The sequence below is a fragment of the Protopterus annectens genome, chromosome 8.part0 (genome assembly GCF_019279795.1).
Source record: "Protopterus annectens isolate FY-2018-M chromosome 8.part0, PAN1.0, whole genome shotgun sequence".
NCBI lineage: Eukaryota > Metazoa > Chordata > Ceratodontiformes > Protopteridae > Protopterus > Protopterus annectens.
The window spans coordinates 1,773,201,781-1,773,226,194 of NC_056741.1; the positions used below are offsets into that span (position 1 = coordinate 1,773,201,781).

General features: G+C 40.4%; 1 protein-coding gene across 1 annotated transcript in view; it reads left to right on the forward strand.

The window, feature by feature from the left end:
• Nucleotides 1-12,586: 12,586 nt before the first annotated feature.
• Nucleotides 12,587-24,414, forward strand: part of LOC122808563 (cytochrome P450 2J2-like) — a 555,879-nt gene continuing 544,051 nt past the window's right edge. The window contains exon 1 of the mRNA XM_044079519.1: nt 12,587-12,873. Within this exon, the coding sequence (XP_043935454.1) occupies nt 12,715-12,873 (159 nt within the window). The 5' untranslated portion in view covers nt 12,587-12,714. The remainder of the gene's footprint in view (nt 12,874-24,414) is intronic.

The window sequence follows — 24,414 nt, forward strand, 5'->3', positions numbered from 1 at the left end:
CATGACCAAACCAGGCCCAAACCCAGTGACGGACTTTTTCCAGAAATGGTTTGGGGGGTGGGGTACCATCCTAATAAACATCCTGATTGCCATTTGTGTAGGAATGCTCCTATTGGGAGTATGTGTTTGTTGTGGCATCCCCTGCATGTAAAGACTGATTAAAGACTTTATAGACATGTCAGTTTCTGAGACCTTATATCAAAGTGCTGAGTTTGAAGAACTATTAAAAAACTGAAATGCTTTTATAAGTTTAAACTGAATGACTCTCTTAACTGCAAATCCTGAGTAGGAAGAGGTTAGGAGAAGAAAAAAACTGTTTATGCTTATTTTGAAAGTAGAATAAAAGTATTAAAAGGGGAGAAATGTCAGAAAAATATGTATTAGTATATGTATTAGTAATATGCTTAGTGTATTTAGAGCTTGAAAAGGGTTAACACATTTATTCTATTTTACACTGCATAAATCTGTGCAAATTACAGAAGCTTTCTGACCTTGTATTGTCATGAAATATGGGCAGCTAAAATCTTTGCTTATGCCTTGGAAATTTACTGAGAAGAAGATGATTTCTGCTTGTGTCAGGAAAATAATGAATAGAACAATACCATTTGTATAAATGTTATGAGACTTAGACAAGAAGTTCCACTTGTGCTGTGAGAAAATACACAGCTGTAGAAGCTATAGATAATTAGAACAAAGACTGCTTGAAAATATGAACTGTAATCAGCATTTGCTTATGCCTGAGTTTGAAAAGTACCTTGAAAATGTAACACATGTATTAGAATTGTACAATAGGGGCCTGTAATGGGTTAGTGCTCACCAAGGCCAGGTTGTTTTTCTCAAAAATGTTCTCACAAATCTAGTCATGTCAGCAGAAAATCTAAGTAACATCTGCTGTAGAACAATACTGAAAGTTGTGTTTGATTACGTCAACCATAGAAGGCCATGTCTTGTAAAACAGTATAAGAATAGCATACTTCCTGTTAGTAGTTAGGCAAAATCTTGTACTTGCATGTTTTTGTCTCCTTGCTGCAAGTTATTAAATGTGCTTTAACTGAACCTTACGTGTATTGGTCTTTGAAGTTTTTCCTTTGACAATAGCGCTATGCTTTTTTAACTTTCAGTCATCGCCAGTAATTACCCCAATAAATTAACTGCTCAGTAGGCACCAGCTAGGAGACTTCAAGCCATACCAGGTGCACCAACTGAATTGCTTGTGCCATCTCCCAGCTCCCCACCCACTAAACAGAGAACTACCACCAAAAGTACTTACAAAGCATCCTTCTTGAGCATAATATAGCAGGGCTTTGTGGGTTTACTATTCTATATTAGGAGTATAGCCCGATATTTAGTATTACAGTATTATGAAATAATGCTGTATGACTCTATTCACATTATAGATGATTAGTAGTAACTCTCTCATATCTTTTTGGTCACAGAGTAGTATTACAGCACCTCCCAACCACTGATGGCCTCCAATATATTGAGTACAATAACCACCCTTGTTAGAGTCCCAGGACTAGACCACCATCTAACTCTCTATTGTTCCAGGCAAAAGGTTAATATCTGCCTAGCTTAATAGCTACACACCACAAGACTTGGCATTGGGAAAGTGTATTCTTAGTGGTAGCCCCCACCATTTCCTACAGGCCATGCATCACCACAGCCAAGACTCTTATTAACATTTTCACCCCTGTTCCTCCCTCAACTCAACCAATCTTTTAAAATATCTATCTTGAATACCCTCCTGTTATTTGGGCTTAGATAACCAGTAGATTTCCATAGTCACTATGGAATCAGCCTTGGCCACTTATCCATCATTAATACAACCACCATCTTGCTGACAGTTTTTTGCAGTCACTTACCTGCAATCCTTGGCACAGCCCACTGATCACCTGACTACCTACCACACCCAACAGCCAGCCAATCAAACAGAACCACTCCCATAGCCCACCCAAAAACTTCATAAAGTCCCCCTTCTTTACACTCCTCCAATAACTAATACACCCTGTCATCATGACCCACACAAACTACTCTTAGCACCACCCTCCTCTACTTCTATTTCTGTCATTCATAGCCCTCCTTGTAATTTCCTCCAGTACCTCCTACCATCATTCACTCTCTCATCTCAATTACTACAAATCCCCCACCTCACCCCTTACCACATCCACCCCCCCACAAACACTTAGACACTTCCCTAATTAACTATACACTGCCCCTACCCCTAACCACCTCAGCCATAAGCCACATCCCACAGACTTAAAAACAGCCTAGCTACAAATATCACTGTCTACTAGTCACTTACCTAAAAACCCTTTCTAACATAACAACTCAGTTACTAGTAGGGGGTGACATCCACCCTAACACAGGCCCAGAATCCACCCCCATAAGTACACATGATAGCCACCACCCACTTAAGTATAAATACCCTGCTCTACTAATACTAAATCTCAATATCCATAGTATCATGAACAAACTAGAAGAACTGCACTCATCTACCTCCATATATAACACCGACATACTGCTCATAATAGAGACTTGGTTTTAATTCAATGTCAAAGACAACTCCATAACCCCACCTGGTTATAACATTCTAAGAGTTGACAGACCACAGAAAAGAGGTGGAGGTATTGCCCTATTGTACACATCTAACTTAAAAACCAACTCTTACAAAAACAACCCACTAACTATAATAACACTGAGATTATACTAGCCACTCTTCTCCTAAACCAATATAAATGACTAAACTTGCTGGGAATATATGTCCCACCATGTGACAACATACCCACCTTAGAATCAATACTCCACTGGGCGTCCTACCCCCTTCCTCACGAAACCATAGTATTAGGCGATGTTAATATAGACTGGAAACCTCCCCACTCCCCAACACCAGCCAATCACATTAACCTATATAACTTTACCCAATGCATCCAAATCAACACCCATATAGATAAAGCCACCAAAAGAGAATCCATATTAGATTGGATCCTCACTAACCAACCCAACACTGCCCACCAATGTGGGACACTGTCCAATTCTCTCAGTGACCACAACCTAACCTATGTCCTTTGATACAAATTTAAATGTAACAACCCACCCTCCCTATTACATACCCGATCCCGCAAAAAACTCTCCCACTGACCTATTCACAGAAACACAGTCTTGTAACTGGGCTCCCACTAAAACCCTTCCCCTGGACAGGGCAGTTGAATACTTTATAACAACACTCCTAACAATCCTAAACCAACTAGCCCCAATAAAGACAATCAGAACATGTAGCAACCCTGTCCCCTGGTTATTTAAAACCACAAAGGCTTTATTAAAACAAATGGATAGACCCTGGAAAGCCTGGTAGCAACTTAAAACAACCACAACCAGACAAACCTATTTAGAACTTAGAAATAAGGCAAATAAAAAAAACAGATTAGGATAGACAAACAAGATCACTACCTAACCCTGCAAAATAAATATAGGAACAACCTCAGAAGTTCTGGACTGCAGTGAACAATATTCTCCAACCTGGAGAAATCACCAGACCACAACCAAACATAGAAGTTACCAACCTTGACATAGCATCCAATTTCACCAACTATTTTACCTCATCCATACTTAAACTTATAAATGACACAAACCCCACCATCTTCCCACCAACAATTGACACCAAAACAAGTAGTACCCTCTTCTCACTTAAACCAGTAACTACAGCAACCATCCATAAACTACTAACCAAACTCAAATTAACCAGTCTTACTGCCGACAACCTCCCAACAGAATTCCTCCAGCTTGCACCTTAGGCTATAGCCTAGCAAATCTCAATAATAATAAATAGATCCATCATTGAACACCAAGTTCCATCCCTATGAAAAACCTCATACGTCATCCTCATCCACAAAGGCAGCCCATCCACTGACATATCCAACTACCATCCCATCGCAATCCTTTCACCCCTCTCAAAAATCCTAGAAAGTTGTATCCATCACTAACTCCTCTCCCACCTACTTACTAACAACCTACTCTCCTAAACCCAACATGGATTTCAATTTGGCCATAGCACCACCACTGTTCTCATTAACTTTAGCAATGCCATAAACATATACAGAAATCAAGGGAAACTTGTCTCTGCCACCTTCCTAGATCTATCAAAAGCATTCAACACAGTCTCCCACAATAAACTACTATTCACCCTCTCTGAACTCAATTTTGATAATTTGACACTTCAATGGTTCAGTAGCTACCTAGGCAAGTGCTCCCAATCTATTAAATGACACAATTCCCAATCCCCCCACTCCCAGTCAAACGCGGCATAACACAAGGTTCCATACTCTTATTCAATATCTTTACAAACCAACTCCATCTAGCAACCACAAAAGCCGACATTATCCAATACGCAGATGACACTACCCTCATCTGCTCCGCACCCAACATCCAGCTGCTACAAACCCAAGCCCAAGAAGCCTTCTCTGAAATAGAAAACTGGCTAAACAATTCTCAGCTAATACCCAAGCCCCAAAACCACTGCTAATACTATTCAGCCTAACAAAGAGTATAGACACCACCCTCTCCATCCTCTCAGCCAATAACACCCCCATAACTCCTATCCCCAAAGCCAAACTACTAGAAATTACAATTGACCACCAACTTAAATACAATAAACACATCATCCTAACCATCTCCAAAGTCCATAAAAAGCTAGGCTGTCTCTATTACAGTAATACATTTCTAACCCCAGAATTCAGAACTACCATAGCCAGAACTCACCTCCTATCAACCCTACTTTATGCATCTCCAGTATTAACAAATATCAATAAGACTGACCTTAACAAACTATCTACATGCTACAACAAAATTGCTAGGTTCACAATCAAAGCTAAATCACACTCACACCATTGTCAATCCCTGCATAAGCTACACTGGTTAGAATTTCCAAACCTACTTCACTAACACCAATTCAACCTAGTCCATCAGATATTGTATCACCCAGACAAAACCCCTGCCCTAACAGGCCTAGTAAACTTCCACAGCACTGACAGGGAACTTCAATCCAGTAACAAAGCCCTAGAAGAAGTCATTCCATGTAAAAACAGCTCAGGGGAAGCTCTATTCCCTTATGAAGTTGCAAAATTATGGGACAACCTACCCCCATAGCTTAGGCTACAAACCCACACTGCTACATGCAAAAACTCCTTAAATCACACTTCCAATAATACCATCTATGTAATTGCAATGACCCACCCTGAACCCACCTCCTAACCCAGTCTACCACCCCAGTCCCCCTTACTAAACACATTTCCACTGTCTTATACTACACTCCTAAGCAGATAGACCATAGTGTAAATACCTAGTACAATCTCATTTCTATTAAGTTGATTGTATACACACATATATATATATATATATATATATATATATATATATATATATATATATATATATATCTAAAATATATATATATTTATATACATATATATATATATATATATATATATATATATATATATATATATATATATATATATATATATTATACCTATGCTTAACTACTATGTTTTGAGAACAATTTTCTGCTAACAACTAGTCAAATGCTTTTAACATTGTTAATTTTTAAAGGTATTGTTAAGAAGTGTTACACCTTAACAATTTTTTACTTTGAATCTTCTCATAACTTCCCAAACTCTCTAAACTATTATTTATTTAACTATTGTTAGCATTGTCAAACTTTTTAACTATTGTTATTTAATTACTCTGTAATCTGTGGAGCTTTTCTCCCCAGGACTCTGCTAAAGAAGGACACCTGGTGTCCATTTGGACAATACTGGTAAAAAATGTCAAATAAAATAAATAAATAATATTGACAATGCAACAAAGCAGTGGTGTATTTATTTTTGTAGTGTAGCTGACATTTGTTAACTATTACTGACATATCCATTTTCACGTGCATGTGTGCAGGGCACACATGTGTCTGAGTAAATATATGCTCAATCACTAAGAAGTCCCTTCCCTTTGGTTATGCTTTTACATGGATTTTAATAGGATGAAGTCTAACTGGAAAATAAACATAGCAATACATGCCAATTAGCTCTTTACTTAGCATCCCACAGAACAACTGGTTTGCGCGATTGATGGAAAAGTGTTTGCACATGTGAGATTATCATTTAATGAATGCAACTTGAACTTGAGAATTACTTATGCATATATGCTATGGTAGAAATAGCTGACAGATACTATGGTGCTCATACTGTAGTTTATATGGGATATTTTGTGTTTTAAGTTTTATAACATTAAGGAATATTTCTCTTGCCTTCCCCATTTGCCCAGAGTTAAGTGATGAACAAATGCAGGTCTCTGCTTAAATGGAAAATGAATAATCTTTCTATTGATTTGCTTCATGCAAACATGCTAAATGGTGAAACATGGATGTCAACACTTTGGGCAGTACTGACTGTAAGAAATACACCTGCTGCCTAGCTTTTCCTGTAGCAGCAGGTGTAAGAGCAGGCAGCTCATATTTTGAGTACAAATGACACAGGGTTCGAATTCAGCTCAATCGGATTTTTTTATACATGTTGTCAGGATAGCATTATATAAGTAAATGTGAGAGGAAATGACTACAGTGAAGTACTGTATAAAATGAACAAGAGTCAATTGATTTATGTCAATAGTACATAGAGGGATTTGCATTTTTATACATTCAGCAGTCTAAATAAATGTTAGAGTACATGTTTCATAGTACTGCCTTTACTCTGATGTAACTGTGTGTTCCTTTAGCACAGCAATTGCTAAAGGAACACATAGTTATATCAGAGTAAAGGTAGTACTATGAAACATTGCACAGAGGTAACCACACTATCCCTTGACTAGATAAAAGGTGTGACAATGGGGTAGATAGGAATGTGGTGAAATTTGGGGGCAAGTGGGAGAAGAACAAAGGGAAGCAATATAAGAATGTGCAGGAGGAAATTAGGAAATAACCATAGCTATCCACTTCTTCTACAGTATAATATGATCATGGATAGAAAATCTGATAAAGTTGGACTGTCACCTCAACAGAGATGGGTGACAACAACATAATCATGTAGCATAGTGAATTAGACTGAATCAAGTGTGTCGAGAAGACACATTTGTGAACTGGAGAGTTATGTATGGGATGGATTTTTTTTTTTTTTTTTTGCGGGACAGGTGCCCAGTTTCTTTATCTTATTTACAAAAGAGCGTAATGTTGGGTAAGGGACATAGGTATGTCAGGCTCGGGTAAGTTGGGTAGGTGAGGAAGCAGGTGCAGACAAACAGGACAAACAAGACAGAGACAGAGATGGTGAGGGACACAAATGGTTGGGGAACACCATGATTGGGGATAGGAAGGGAAACATCAGAAGTCCATACCCATCAAGAATGGGGAAAGTTAGAATCTAGTCCTCACCCTCAGAACTGTCTTCACTGTCCCCTTCCTCAGCCTCCTGTTGAAGTGCTTGATGTTTTTGTTTTCTCAACATTCCAACAATCATCTTCTCCATACAGCTGAGGCATGCACCAGTGGTACATTCTATGTCTTCACACATCATACCTGGCAGTTCCTGGGGTGGACAAAATTCCCATCTCCACCAATACTCCCAGAGGATACCACTGTACCAGCTGCTTGAGTAAACCTATCTGATGTTGAGGGCCCAGGTAGTGCAGGAGCTGCAGAGGCAGTACTGCCAAGTTGCATCCTATATGTGCTGGCTGTTGATGCAGCAGTAATTGAAGGGGTGTCAGGCTGAGCCACAGTGGCTTGCCTGCCTCCCTATGCTGGAAATCATTTTGTCAGTTTTCAGAAAAGTATGACTACAGAAGGGTGTGATCACACATAAAAAATAAAAAAGAAAGATAAGGGGTGGGGTAAGAGAAACAAATATTAGTACTATTGTATCTCATAAACAATAAATCAATACAATAAAAATATATATTTTACTTCTATGTTAACTATACTTTTTAAAAATCCAAAATAGGATGAGAATTGTTCCAAATAATCATTGAAATATGCATATACTGCACATATGCTTTTAAGCTAACAACATGGCATTCATGCCAATTTTGTTGAAAGCATTATTTAATATTTTTAGTATGTATTTGTTACTTGTAGGATCTGAATCCACAACATCTGAATACACTGTTATAACTGACTCCTGCAATAACCTTGAGCTACAGAATGAAGCACTCATGCTTGATTTTACAGTTAAGATAAGCATGCTTAATTGGCTAGTAATGTATGGAAGAACAATATGTTTCATAAAATAATTGTTAATTTGTGCTGCATACATACCCTTTGCTTCTCTCAGTCTTTCTTAGTATTCAGCGTGGGCCTTTCTGTTCATTGAAATCTCCTGGACAGCTCTAAAACAAAAACAGGAGAGAAAAAGAGAAAAGCATAATGCATACCAGTCTTGACTATCTCCAACTTTGTATATAATTTAAAGTATCTTTATCTGTATATGTGCACAACTGAGGGATGTCAGCAGTCGTAAACGCATCCAGCCACTTGACTTGTTCCTGCTTGAGCAATTTCAAGTCATTGTAATGGTGCCTGCATTGCTTCCCAGTGTGTGGAATGCCATTTGCTCTGGAAACAGCCTTGACTAGACTGTTTCAAGCCTCTGATTTCTATTGCCAACTGGTATAGTCCCCCTGCAGCAGCCTGTGGCTGTGGCACTTTATGCGGAATGAACTGAAAATTCTGCACTCCTCTACATCCCATCTTTGAGCCCTAAATTAGAAATCTTCCTTTCTAGCTGCTGCCATGTCTGCACAAGTCATTCAACAAAAGTTAAAGTACTTTCCTGCCAGTTCATGCTATCATATTTTACGTCTAGTATGCAAACCTGCAGAATCATGCCAACCAAGTTTCTGCAATGTTAAGCAGAAAGCAACAATGCCAAACAGAGAGGAAGGCAGTTTATGAAATAGGAAGGGTAATGTGACAGTTGGCATTAAGTTATGGCTTGTCTGTTGCTATACCTATTAGATGATTTGATTTTTAAGTCATGTCTTGGGGGGTATAAATTTTATGACTTGACACATTTTTTGTGGGGCTTTACACACTGATAAAAGTAATTTGTACAATGTGGGATTCAAAATTATGTAAATAGAGAATGCATATTCTTCCCCATAGGTGTTTTTTCCTCCTTGCCACAGAAGGAGCATTTGTGATATGCTCATTAATTATAGAGAGGTAGATTAAACACTGAATGGTCAACCATGTATGTGTGTGACTTGACAAGGTCCTGTTTCATGAATTCTCATGTGTGATGCATGAGTAACGTGTGACAGCATAGTGGAAATGCATATACTTGTATTAATTGAAGGAAAGATTGCCAAGTTCTGAGTCAGACCACACAATAAAAAAATAACATTGCTTATTTAGAAAACAACTGTCCACACTTAAAAAAGTCATTAGTTATTGCAGATATTGCTCTGACAATGCCTTTTGAAACTGAAACTCACTGCTAAGCATTTTTCTCTAGGGTGGAATAATTAGTTGAAATCAATAGTTACCAACTTTGAATGTCAGTCCAATAACTTATAAAAGGGCTTAGTGTGATCAGTACAGCTCAAGTTAAAAAGGCCCTGCTCCCACAATGTGGACATTTTCCATTTAGAGACATGCTAGTTATGATGAGGAAAGACCTAGTGTCAATATATTTGAATCATAGTTACTACCACTATGTGTGTTGCAATACTAAACTGCTGATCATGTAGGCTCTTATTTTCCTCTTCCATTACTCTGTCACACACACACACAAGTATACATTCAAACACACACACACACACACACACACACACACACACACACACACACACACACACACACACACACACTCACACTCCACAGTCCCTACACCTATCCCTGATATGTCTGCCTCCTCCCATGGTTACCCCAACCCCCTGCTCCTTGAATAGCTGCAGTGCCATTATGGTACAATTGTAATTGCTCTGGTATCTAGTGTTCCCACCACCACCCACACCACACTTCCAGTAATAGTTTACATGTCATTACAGTACCATTGTAGTTTCTCGGTGGCTACTGGCTCCTCCCACCCCACAATCCCCTTACTTCTGTTGGTACAATTGTAGAATCCCTGCTGTCTAGTGTTTCCCCAGTCCTGATCCCTGTATTGAATTTGCTGACATTGTGTAACTTAAAAGTAATCTGCCATGTTAGTGGTTCTCCCCTCACCCCTCCCCTGATCCCTATACTCCTCTCATGTTACGTAGTTAAACATGTCCTGTTCACTGTCTCAGCATGGTGGGAGTGGCTGGGTGGGCAATTTCTTGAACTCCTCAGCATGTAGATGCCTTCCCCGTGGAATTTCCTGGGGAAAGAACACATAGTTACTTAACATATGCCTCTCCACAGACTTCTTCATTAGCATACAGCATGGGTACCAAACCTGCCATATGTGGTGCTGTACGTCTTCATGTAGAGCACCATGTTAGGGCCATTGCTGAATACCAAACGGGTTATGGTACCTTTATGAATTCCTTCCTACATGAGATATAGCATGTTGTGCTCAGCTCTAATTCTATATTTTCAAATTTTTTGCACTCACTTCACATAGCCAGAAATTTTAGTGCTCTCATCAGGGTCTTTTTTTTTGTTTTTATTTTTTTCATCATAAAAAAAGCTTGAGAAAATACAGTCTGATAAAACAAAATGGATTTCATGATCATCATGCAAAAGTCGTATCAGTAATTAGTTGTTTAACATGAATCATGGTTACAAGGCATCATCAGGGTGTTACTGCTCAAATACAGCTGCTACATTTACCACAGCAATAAGGACAGATAATCACATACAGCTGCATAGAAAGCTTTTTTATACGTTGTCTAACTATAAACCCTGCCCTACAGAATACAGTCATGACTAGGATGTTTAAATTAGGTAATTGTGCCTCACAGAGGGGCTGTGGGAAAATAACAAAACTGGGGGAAGGGCAGTATTTGAATAAATAGCCTTTGTGCAAACTGTAATGTGGCATTTCTAGGAACAAAATGTATCACTTTCAAACACAGAAGGGCCAGGACAGCTAAAATAAAGGCCACAGTTATAAGGCAATTTATTTATTTTTCTGTGATAGTTTGTGAAAAATTATATTGAGCTGCTCTACTCTGCTTACTGCTTGCTGTGGGATTTGAAGTCTTCTTAAGACACACAGTCTTGCTGTGCTGTTTACTGCTGAATCAGAGACACATCATGACTCCATCTGTAGTCTGTTTAAAGCACCAAGCCTTTCAAATTGCACACTGATAAAGAAATATATTTTGCAGCTATAAGCACAGTTACAGATAACTTATTTTATAACAAACCACACATAGTCTGTCAGATTTGTAGCATATATTTACAAAGTTTTCCTTCATTACAGATATGAATGATGACTTCTACAAAGTACCTCTCTCTGTCCTTCTCTCACATAACTGAATTACTACAATAGCTATATACAGAGCTAGTCACACACACAAGTTGTTATTTCCTCAGTATATTTTTCTGGCTTTTCTATTGTCCTTTTGTGATTTAAGCACTTTTGCTGATGTGAGGATGCCATTCTGAAAGGAAACATCTGTATAAGCTGTTCCTACTGGAAAAACATCACGTATTGCTGAATTTATAAAAAAGGATGTCTGTTAATAGATATTTGTTCTGCAAACATGAGAAAATCATATAATCCATTCTTTCCAATATTGCTTTGTTAGGCTTTTCTTTTTGATGCTGTGTAGAGAAGCCTGTCTGTTATACATATAGTATGAATGCACATTTTACATTGCTAAACTCTATACATATATTCAAGCAAACATTTTATTCTATGCTCTATCTTTCAGCATATTTATATTCATAATATCTAACAGTTTGCATAATAAATACTTCTTTAACATCTCATTTCTTCAGTTACAGCAGATGAACTCTTTGGAGTGCAAGAACAAAAGAAACCAAACACATTCAGGAAGCAAGGTGCTACAGGTCTTAGCAGGACCTACTCCAGACCATGGATGTGGTACAAGTGTCAGGGACATTTTCTGGTACTTAAAGAGTCTGATATTTGAGATTATAACAAATTACGCTTTGAATAATTCTAACGCTTTAAAAAAACTCTGTCATACTGCTTAGGATTTGGATTGTTCCTCAAAATCATGTTATGTGGCAAGCTAAATGAATGTAAAATGTAATTTCTGCAACAGCAGTTGTCAAAAGTATTTTCTAGGAATTAAGTTAAACATTTTAAGTTACCTGTGCCAAATAAAAAAAAAAAACGATTGCTCTAATAAAATGTAAATAAAAGAGGTTTAAGCCATGTGAAGGAGGTGCAGGGGTTCACCTAGCATACACATGCAGGATATTTCTGCTAAAAACTCCATAAAAATGAATTAAAATTAATAGCATGTTTAGCTTTTAAAAGCAATTACTTAGGCAAACCCACTCATCCAAGTTCCTTCTGCAGGCAGGCTGAATAGGCTAGCTGTTTCCTTTATCACTGACTGATAACATTACATAGAAGAGTGAAGAGAAGGTGGGACGTATAATTGGCATCAACTGGATTGGCTGTCCTCATTTAAACTTTACTTCGCAGCACAAATATAACAAAAGAAGGGAGCTGTAACATGTAAGTGGTCTGTGATACAGCTGCTGTACATTAAACCTCCTGGATAAGTTGCAGAGGTCAAAACTTGGTCTTTTTCCCTTCCTTCAGAATGACTCCTCTTTGGACTGCTCTAATTTTTGTTCTTCTGGCACTATTCTTATGGAGATGGTCACGACCTAAAAATTTTCCTCCAGGACCCTGGGCTGTGCCTGTGTTTGGAAATTTCTTACAAGTGGACTTCAGTAACCCTCTTCCAGAATTTAAAAAGGTAGCTTATGCATTTAAAAAATTCTTTGGTTAACAAATATGATGCTATTCTACATGTCGACAAGTTCATTGTGTTCATTAATAAAGAAAAGAGAGGATAAATTAAACTGCAGTACAGAGCAGAACAAACAAACAATCCAGCAGGTAGTGGGAACTTTAAAGAAGTAGGAATCAAATACTAGTACACGGTAGCTTCATAGAATGCACTGAAACTCAACTGTTTGTCTAGTGTGAGTGTTATGATCCGGAGTTCATGACACCAGACATTTAAATAAACAGGAACATTAATATCACTAGTAGGTAAGGAATACTTAGCATTGGCTGACTGCTCATTTTCTTGACTTGCAGATAAAATGTAGTTCCTAGTTTTTCAATGTTCAAGTTAGTTCTATAGTAAGAATGAGTAACTTTATATCTCCCACATAAGTTCTTGAATTCTACATATATTCTTTGTTTCCTGCTCTCGTTAAGAACAATATTTCTTAAATCTACAACTCTAATCAAAAACACTTCCTAACATCACTCCTTATCTCTCTCCCACTTATGCCTATGTGTTCTTCAACTTTTCACCATGTGAAACACCCTGCTTCACTATTTCACCACCATTAATTACATTGTCACAATAACAGATAGGCACGCAGGATTCCATTTGTCTTAAATTGTGGGACATTCCAGGTAGGATGTTTTCAGAGCAGATTGTAGGGGTAGAGCCCCATATCCAGGGTGGTGTGGTGTGCATTTTTTTAATACTTTTAAAATGCACTTTTATCTGTAACTGCTATGCTGTTCAACTGGGATGATGGGTCAGTGAGGTTAAAACCTAGGCTTACGCAATGTAAGGAAAGTAAATAATGTGGGAAGAAATAGCCAGGGAATTGTTATGGCTAGGCATGTATAGGCCCTAGGGCTGATAGCCTAGTACCAAACTATGAACCTATGAACCTATGTAGCAGAGCCAAATATTTCTAGCCCACTTTTCCTCCTTCTGAGGTATGGATGTTCCTTTAACATTTCTTCAAAAGTCCCCTGGTGACTATTCAGTACTAGGCTGTGTGCTACTCTTCTGTGCACAGATTTCACTCTGTGAGCTTCCTTGCAACATTTAGATATAACAACCTCCATTATATAACAAGGAGACAGATTTCTTCTATTGTAGTTATTAATGGAGGTGATTAGGTTAAAAAGATTACTTTACTGTTGATCCCAGAGCTGTAGTATAAAAAAGCTTCCATATCTATGCAGTATTTTCTGAACTTCATTTATAAAAGCTTTTACAAAAAACAGTATAAACATATATATACATATATATATATATATATATATATATATATATATATATATATATATATATATATATACATACATATATATATATATATATATATATATATATATATATATATATATATATATATATATATATATATATATATATATATATATATATATATATATATATATATATACATATATATATATATATATATATATATATATATATATACATATATATATATATATATATATATATATATATATATATATATATATATATATATACATACATACATACATACATACATACACACACCAAATTATAATTGTTAGTACGAAATATGTTTTGTTATGGCCATCTCCAAATATACTTTAAATCAGTTTTGATCAAATGGAGCTAGACAGAAAACTCACCTTAGAATAGCAGGGGAAATGTTTGCATAGCACATTAACAGAGTCACATTCTGAAAGTGAACTGATATGCTGTGGGCCACATAGTTTAAAGAAAATATTATCATTTATTAATTGATTGTACATACTACAAAACAGGCCACACTGTTCCTTTACAAGGGTTCATTTTAATATAATTTTTTTTCTAAAATAAAGAAGTCCTTTGACACTGTCCAGATTGATGAGGAATATTCAATTGTAATATAAGCACATTTAGCAGTTTTCGTAGTTTATGTAAAAGAGAGGTATTTTGTACAGCAAAGAGTAAATGTTTATGCTGTATGCTCTTTTTTTAGTATTTACTGAAGATAAACTGGATGATTGAAACAACATTACTGCACACTGGGATAGACAGACCCCGGGATTCAGCAAGCCCTGCACGGCATGCAGGAATAGTGCAGGAGCTGCTGGAGGCAATATGGCCACCGAGAGATCCAGGAACAAGCTCCCAGGATGTGCATGAGCACTCTTGCACTATTTCTGCATGGACACAGCTTCTGTATGCAAATCACCCCATTTGCAGGTGACAAACATGCAGATTAGGTGAATTTGTGATCCAGGAAGCTAACAGTTGGCTGTGCAGGACTAGTGTAATCTGCAGAAATGTAATCGGTTAGTAACCAACTACATTTTTGCAAACTACAAAATGAAGCCATGACAGCTCCAAATAAAGGGTGAATATGATGTGTAAAGCATGCCACTGGCCAAATATATGGCCATTGGCATGGAAACCAGTTTCAAAAATAAAAAAAATAACTTTTATTTTTTTTTTTGGCTGATTTCAGCCTTTTAAGCGTATGGCAGTGGCACTCAAACGGGATCAGCCCAAAAATAAAAAAAAACCTTGAAAAAAGCATGTTATCCAAACTCACAATTTTGCCATTATACTCAATGGCAGGCAGAAGACAACATGGCCAGTGAATAATGGTTGCTAAGGGGGAAGGCTCAGTGTCAGACTTGTAAGTAGGCATTAGCAGACAATCCTATGCAAATGAGGGGAATCATACTGAATCCCAGATTCCCCCTCATGGCTAACCTGCACCCAACCATGTAGGTGCAGGAAGACATGGTGCAAGCCTAAGAGCTAGCTGACATCATAGAGGGGTGTGTCAGGCATACTGTAAGCTTCTCGGAGCCCTGTGGCTCAGGTTTGCCCTTAGCTTAGCAGAGCTAAGCAAGAGGGTGTGTCTGAAGCTGCCAAGCACCCATTGCAATGCCTAAGAGGATGTTCTCGCTGCGCACCATGTTTAAAAGGGAAAAAAAAGTAAACCAGGAAATAGCAGCTCCATGCATATCTGAACACTGTGTTTGCACTGTGTACCCCTGGGCTGAAACAAGACGGCAATGGGAAGGGAAAACAGCAATAGGAAGGTAATCAAGGAGAACTAGCATAGCTGGTAGGTGAAATGTATCAGAATCAGCCAATTACATAGCAGCCCAGCCCAGCACACTACTATAAACTATACAAACACCTTTCCCTATGTTTTTTCCAACAAACTCTACAGCACTGGTGTGCACAAGTGGGCTAATTTTACCAAACAAAAGCAACAAAATGATTGGGGCTGCAGCAGCTCTCATAGATCAACATGTAGAAGAGGCTGAGGGTGGTGAGGATGAGAATGCTGATGACCAACCCACAGTGAGGAGAAGAAGAATCCAGGGTAACGTAACAGGGCCTACATGAGCTGGAGATAGTGAGCGCTATAGGGTGGACAGGGGCCTCCTACAGAAAATTGTTGAGTTGTGCCGGCCACACTTCACACACAGAACCAACAGAGGGGAACCCATCCCAGTGGATACCAAGGTATGTGAAGGCCTAAGAATACTAGCCACAGGTACCTTCCAAAAGCAAACTGGGGATATCTTGGGGATCTCACAGGCATCAGCATTCAGGGTACTCCACCAGTTCCTGGATGCTATGTCAGCACATGCCAATGAGCACGTATATTTCCACAACAGCAGTGGGGCGTTGACCAGCAATATGCATCTCTTCCACCAAATAGCAGAATACCCTGTGGTAGTGGGTGCTATAGACTGCACACACATATGCATCAATGTACCACCCAGTGAGCGGTGTAGGGTCTACATCATCCACAAGGACTTCCCCTGCACACACACCAGAACAAGAACTCCATAATGAGTCACATGCACAGACCAGAATCATAAAAGAGCATGTGTTTGAGATGCTCAAGTCATGGTTCCGGTGCTTGGAAATATCTGGTGGAGCCTTGCAGTACTCACCAGCTACATGTACCCAAATCGTCATCATATGTGCCACGCTACAAAATATGATCCTGAGGAAACAGCTGCAGCAGGAACAGCATTGGGCAGAGTCACACAGCCCCTCACCATTGCCAAGGCCTGCACAGGCACAGAGTGACTTGGAGGAGGAACAACCTGAGCCTGCCCCAGTAGGCAAAAGGAGGCATGCCCAATATGCCCAGGACGTGGCAAACAGGCAACACATAGCACATGCACTGACATGGTAGGATCCCAGGGAATGACACTCTGATTCACACATACAGTAAAAGGGATACCAAACATGACACTACCTGTGCTTAACCATATATAGGGAGTCTACTATGTGCATCTGACATAGTCAGCTCTCCAGCACCATCCTCAATACTGGCACAGCCACAAGGTAAGTCACCCGCCCTATCAATTACCAAATGGAGTAGTATGTTTTGTTACTTGTTATCTATGGTGTGGATGTGAGCATGCAAGGAAATCGGGTGGCTGAATGGGATGCCAGCAGATAGTAGACACCTATAGTGGCAGCATGACATCTGTAACAAATACTGGTGTCACCATAGCAGCCAGTACTAGATAAGGTGACAAAACTCACTGCAGGAAATGTGGTGGGCCAAATGTGTGTCCATAGGACGCACACATGCCAGTCAGGGAGGCTCACATACCCAACAACAGTCTCAGCCAGCAGGATAGGCATATAAAAACACAAACAAAGGCTGTGCTAAGGCCTCTGATTGATGGCTATGGAGAACATCCCCCCCCAGCCAGACCTACACAGACAGACTACAACAAGTAAGGCATTGGGATGTTAGTTCTGAAGGGTAAGAAGTCTGAAACTGAAATGTAGGTCAATCAAACCTAAGAAATGTAGTACACTGATATGCCTCTAGTCAGCATGATAGATCAGAATAAAAAATGAAATGGAGTATCTGAAATTCCAGTACAGTCATAGCAAATGTGTACAAGTGTCAGGTGTGCACCCCCCCCCCACAATCTATGTAGGAATGTAGTAACATGTATGTGTAGGTATAATAAAAGTGGAACACAGATTACCTGAGCCGGTCAACGTAGCAGGATAGATTGTAGCATGTGTACAATATGAAGGGCTGCATGTGTTAGGTTAGTGTGTGTTGTATATTGTGTGAGAGTGGTCAGTATGTAGGCATGGTGAGGTTTGTCCTGGAGGCTATTGGGCAGTACTACCAATGACAGGGCCAAGTTCTCACAATTGCAGTGCCAAACACAATGCATTGGAGAAAAACACATTTCAGCAGTAAGCCATAGTAAATGTTTAGATGTAACAGCTGTCACCATCTGAAAGATGGACATGGCATGAATGTGGACCCTCACATACAAACAGTACACAGGAGGAAGTACCCCAGACAGAGAGTGTATAATATGTTACTGTCAAATAGACACACATTTGGAAATGTACATACAGGTTAGCAGCACATTAGTTGGGTTTGTAGTATGGAATACCAATGTCTTCTGGCCAAACACTGGCAGACCACAAATGTCACAGGTATGAAGTATTGAGAAACTGCTGATGTCTTTGCACAAGCCAGCATAAGTGGAATGCCCCATGCATATCTGTGAGTCAGATGCAAGTAGTGTCCATAGCACACATGCACCCAGCTCACCCCACCATCACCCACAGGTACTTCGCAGGTCTTATCCCTGCTGTTGGGGATGAGTACAATGTTACCCCCACCTCTTTAAGGCAATAGCCAAAGAATGCAGCATGCAGAAGAGGTGACCCATGCAGGTGTGTCCCTAGCTATAAGCTGCACCCTGCCAGCATCCACAGCACTGGATCAATAATTACATAAAGTTTTGGCATTAACACCTTGCATACCTACCCTGTCACCCCAGGGGAATATAGTGTCTTGCAGTCTGGGACTGTAGGAGTGACACAATGCAATGGCCTGCTTCAGCTGGCCTGCATCGCTACCAAATGCCTTACAGTTCTCTGCCAAAGGCCTGTGTCTCACCCGTGCTGTCAATGTATGTTATGTCATAGATTCCCAAATAACAACATAACACAGTCCACAGAACTCAAATGCAAGGCCATGTGGACAAATCCCAGTAACATGTCTACCATGTCCTACTGCATGAACTGTGGACCAATAACAAATTACTGCTGGGATGAGGTGATAACTATAGGAAACTTATCAGATAATGTTTGCATAATGTTTGGAAGAGGATAGAATAACAGAGAGGGGGTTAGGGGCATGGAGTGTGTGAAATCTGAAACTCAGCTGTGTGCACATACTATCCCTGCCTGCAAACACAGGAATGGGTGGCTACAAACATGCTCGTAAACCACAATGTGAAGGGGTAATGTCCAGAATTATGACCCCTGCCTCTGGGTAACCTGTGTGAATCTGTACAGCTGTGAGGTATGGCCACAGCAGGATATGGCCATACTGTCACGTTGATGGATGTACAAGCATGGAATCCTCAGCCACCACTGTACCAAGGTGCTGAACCATTTACACAGACCTATCAGCAATAGTCTGCAGCTTCCTCTCCAAAATGGCATGATTGTGCAAGAATATGTAGGTTGTAGACCATGATACTGGACACACCTACATTCACCCTGTGTCCAGTATTGTGGTCCGCAGCCTACATACCACAATACTGGACACAGCTGCATTCACCCAGGGTTCCCCAGAACATTACTGCAAGCAAATATGTATACCTGACAGTACTTGCCATAAAACCTTACAGTGTAAAACAGTACATATGTCTGAATATCTCTGCTAACACCAAGACCATCTAGCAGAAGCAGCACAAACACAATTACCCACAGTAACCCACTATCTTTTGCCAATTTTGACCCCATATTGTCAACCGATCTACAGATATCCCCCAGAAACAGGTTTCCTAGCTGTAGGTGGAGGACACAAAAGCCTGCACTGGAGAACAACCTACCCGGAATGGATTCACACATTCAATACAGAAGGTCATAGTGGGCATGCTCCCACACTTACAGAAATGAAGCCCATATCTAGCAACAACAGTGTACTATACATATCTGACAGTCACAGATGTTTGTGCACACACTCCTCATTACACACCAGTCATGCTATGCACACACATTGGATAGGAATACACACATATATCCAAGGACAACACACTATAATAGGCCAAAATTACACATACATAGATGTGTGAAAGAGAGTGACAGACAGTGACAAAGAGCCTCCCATCATGAGGCCTGTCCTACCCAGCACACACCCAATTAGTTAAAACCATATGATGTGCAAAAGTCAATCACTGTAGACATTTGCCTCTGGTATCCCTCAGCACTATATTATCTACGGTGCTTGTGATAACTGTGTGACATGACTGTAGAAGTCAGTAGTCATCTAGCAGTTGTATACACATACCTGTGAAATATAAACCTGTGTGTGCCTGAGTGTTGTGTCTGCTTCCAGATGAATATGTTATGGCCCATGCAGACACACTGCACTCCCCATTGTCCTACTATGGCAAGTCTGCTGATGTCTTCACCTTGAAATACACCATTGGGGAAGGAGTAGCCCTATAAGCTCTGTGGTGTGTGCTATAACTGTGTAATGCTATAGTGTGATGTACTAGTTAGGTAGGAGTTCTAATCCCAGACATGGCAATTATGTGTGTGTTTGTCTGTAGAGGGATCAATGCTTTTGAGACCATTCACACTCACTACAACTTCCATTGCCCTACTTTGGCAGGGCTGCTGATGTCATTCACTTTGAAATACACTGTTGAGGAAGGAATAGCCCAGTAAGCTCTGTGGCACATACTATAACTGTGTAATACTGTAGTGTGATGTACAAGTTAGGTAGGAGTTCTAATCCTAGACATGGCAACTGTGAAACTCGGTGTGTGTTTGGCTGTGTGTGTATAGAGATCAATGCTTTTGTGGCCATTCACAGTCACTAGGCACTCCTAAAAATGGAGAACATCAATATCTGTGCAGTAACAGAGACCTGATCCAAGGCTCCAGAGAGCACCCCTGCAATACCAGGTGCAGCTCTCACCACACCTGCTGACCACCCAACCAGGACCAAAACAATAACGGTGGAGGAGCATCCATATTCACCAAGGATATTCACACCCCCAGGCTACTTGCCCAACAGAATGCATCTGAAATACCCCCAGTTCAACTAACACTAGGTCAGACTGCAATCCAAATTGTATAGCTTGCTACAGATCCCCCATGATGCCCCAAGATTCCCACTACACCTTTTGAAACATACTGGGAAATATTATGATACAACTAAGCACCCTAATACTGGGTGACTCATACTACCCTGCCATTAACGGGGAAAACTACTTGTGTATCAACACGTGTACCTAATGGTTCTTGGAAGTCATAATTCCCAATACCCTGTATCAAGTAACCCATAGTCCCACCAAGGGCTCAAATATCCTAGACCTGGTCATTACCAACATGGGAAATCAATGCTCCACACCTTTGGTCACTCCATCGGTGGTCAGGTCTGCCCATAAGCTAACCACCCTTAACATCCACATCCCTCCCCCAAACCCCAATAAGGAAACCTCTGTAAAACACATCTCCAAAGCCAACGTCCTGCTGCACATGTCAGACGTGACTAACGTCATGACACCCATGCAGATGGGAACTGAAAGGACAACTGCTGAATCCTACATGAAGGCACTGTATGATCACATCAACACGTGCATGAATTGTGCCATCCAATATAGAACCAAGATGCTCCCCATCAAGAAAAGAAAGCCAATGTGGTGGCCGCCCTGTCATAAACATATTGTGCAACAAAAGGAAGACACTGTTGCAGAAACAAGGGAATTTCCAGGATGCAAAATACTCACTTACCAGCCACAGAAAGAATCTGAGATCCCTCATAACATCAATCAAAGCTAATTCTGAACATAATATAGCTAAAGATGCCAAAGACAACTGCAAGCAGTTCCATAGCTATGTCAGGAATCTAAATGGCAATGCTCAGATCTGCTCTGAGCTACAACAGGATGGTATTAAATATACTGCTCCCAAGGATATTGCCAATATTCCGGCAGATCGATTCAGTGCCAAGTGCACCCCCCTGCCAACCCTGAAAGGGCCAATCTCAACACTGAAAGATTGCCAGATTCCAGTAATAACGCCCACACAGGTAAAAAACACACTCTTCAGAGCTAAGACATCAGCAGCCATGGGACCAGTCAACATCCCAGGCTGTGTACTACATTTATTACAAAATGAACTGGTGCCTCACCTACGTGCCATGTCTAATCATAGCCACACCTCAGGCTTTGTGCCCACTGTGTGGCGCACAGCTACAGTTATCCCAGTCCATAAGGGGGGATCCACCTTGGATCCTGGGAACTATAGCCCCTGCAGTACATGTCTGATCTGCAAGGCCATGGAATGTATTAGCATGGAAATTAAAACAAAGACATTGGCAAACTGCAAACACTGGACCCTGACCAGGTTGGGTTTGTGAAGGGCTGATCATGTCACCTGAACCTGATTTACAACTTTGAATCAGTCTCCAGAGCTGTGGATGAGAGTAAGGTGCAAGGCCTTTGACACCATCCCCCACTCTGGAATCATAGATAAATGTACCAAGATGGCCATTAACCCCTATGTCACCCAATGGGCTGCCATCTGCTGTACTGACAGAACCCATACTGTAAATGTAGATGACACCAACTCTAGCCCCAGACAAGTGAAAGTTGGAGTACCTCAGGGTTCAGTCCTGGGACTGCCCTTGTTTGGCATCTACTGCTCTGAAGTACAGGCCAACAGTAAGGGACTCTGGCAAACAAAGGTCGCAGATGACTGCACACTGGGAGCCAATATTGAATCCTCACATGATGTGGCTATTCTAGAGAAGGGCCTTACAGAAAGAGATGCTTGGTGCCTGAGCCATGGCCTCAAGAGCAATGCCAAGAAATGCATAGTTATCCCTTTTGGGAAGGGACATGCACCTGTGAAGTACCACATAGGTGGCAGTACACTAAACACCTAAAGTGTGATAAGAGACTTAGGGACACAAGTGGACAGTGATCTCACCTTTGATAACCACATTGCCACAACAGTCAGGAAATCCACCTATGTGGCACACCTCATCACTAAGGGGTTTACATCCAGGAAAAAGGAGGCCATTCTCCCACTGTAGGCATCTCTCAGTAGACCCAGAACAGACTACAATGGCCCATTAGGTATGTACCTCACAAGACATCTGCAACAACTAGAAAGGCTGCAGACATACCTCACTAAAAGAATCACAGGGCTAAACTAGATGCCCTATGCTGACCATCTGAAAATCATCCAGCTATACTCTGTCACATATCATAGGTTCATAGGTTCATAGGCAGGTACTAGGCTATTTGCCCTAGGGCCTATACAAGCCTAGCCAAAAATGTACCCTGGCTTTCGCCACCCAAGAAAATTATTTTCCTGTGCCCCTGCCAAGCAGAACCACAGAAGTGATCTCCGGGGTGAATTTCCTATTACCCATCTAATCATCAAGATTTTTCTTGAAGAGCGCTAATGAGGACCTCTGTTTGACATAGATAGGTAGTCTGTTCCAGAGTATGGGAAGCCTCTGGGACAGGAATCTATCCCTCCAGCATGTTCTGTTTATTGTGATGACAAGGTTTAGGTCCCTAGAGCATGTAGCTCAGAGGGATTGGGATTTCTTTAAATGGAGCATGTCCAAAAGCTCTGGGTTTGACATAGCTTTGTATGTTAGGCAGGGATCGCCTCTGAATAGGCGATATGCGATGGAGTAAAGCTGGAGTTTTTTGAGACTGTCTGTATAAGGCATCTGTTTGAGGCCAGTAATCCTCTTTGTGAGGTATTTTTGCGGCCTTTCCAGTTGTTGTAGATGTGTTGTGAGGTACATACCAAAAGGGGCGTTGTACTCTATAATGGGTCTAATGAGTGATGAGTAGAGGGGAACAATGACCTATTTTTTCTGGATGAGAAACCATTTGTGATGAGGTGTGCCATGTAGAAGGATTTCCTGACCACTTTGGTGATGTGATTATCAAAGGAGAGACTACTGTCCACCTGTTTCCCAAGGTCTCTTATCACACTTTCAGTGTTAAGTAGACTACCGCCTATGTGGTAGTTCATGGGTACAGAATTTTTACCAAAAGGGATGACAATGCACTTTTTGGCATTGAGCTTGAGACCATGTCTTTGACACCAGGCATCTGTCTCAGTGAGGCCCTTTTGTAGGATGTCCACATCATTAAGAGTTTCAGTTATGGCTCCTAGTTTGCAGTCAACTACAAATTTAGTTAGCCAAAGACCTTCTGTGTTAGCCTGTACTTCAGAGAAGTAGATACCAAATAGGAGAGGACCCAGGACTGAACCCTGCAGTACTCCACTTTTCACTGGTCTGAAGTCTGATTTGGAGTCTGCTACTTTCACAGTGTGGGTTCTTTCAGTAAGCCAGTTGGCAACCTATCTTGTGACATAGGGATTTATACCTAGTTTAGTGAGTTTATCTATAATTCCAGAGTGGGGGATGGTGTTGAACGCCTTGGCGAGATCTAGAAAGGCTGTGTGAACCACCTTACCCTC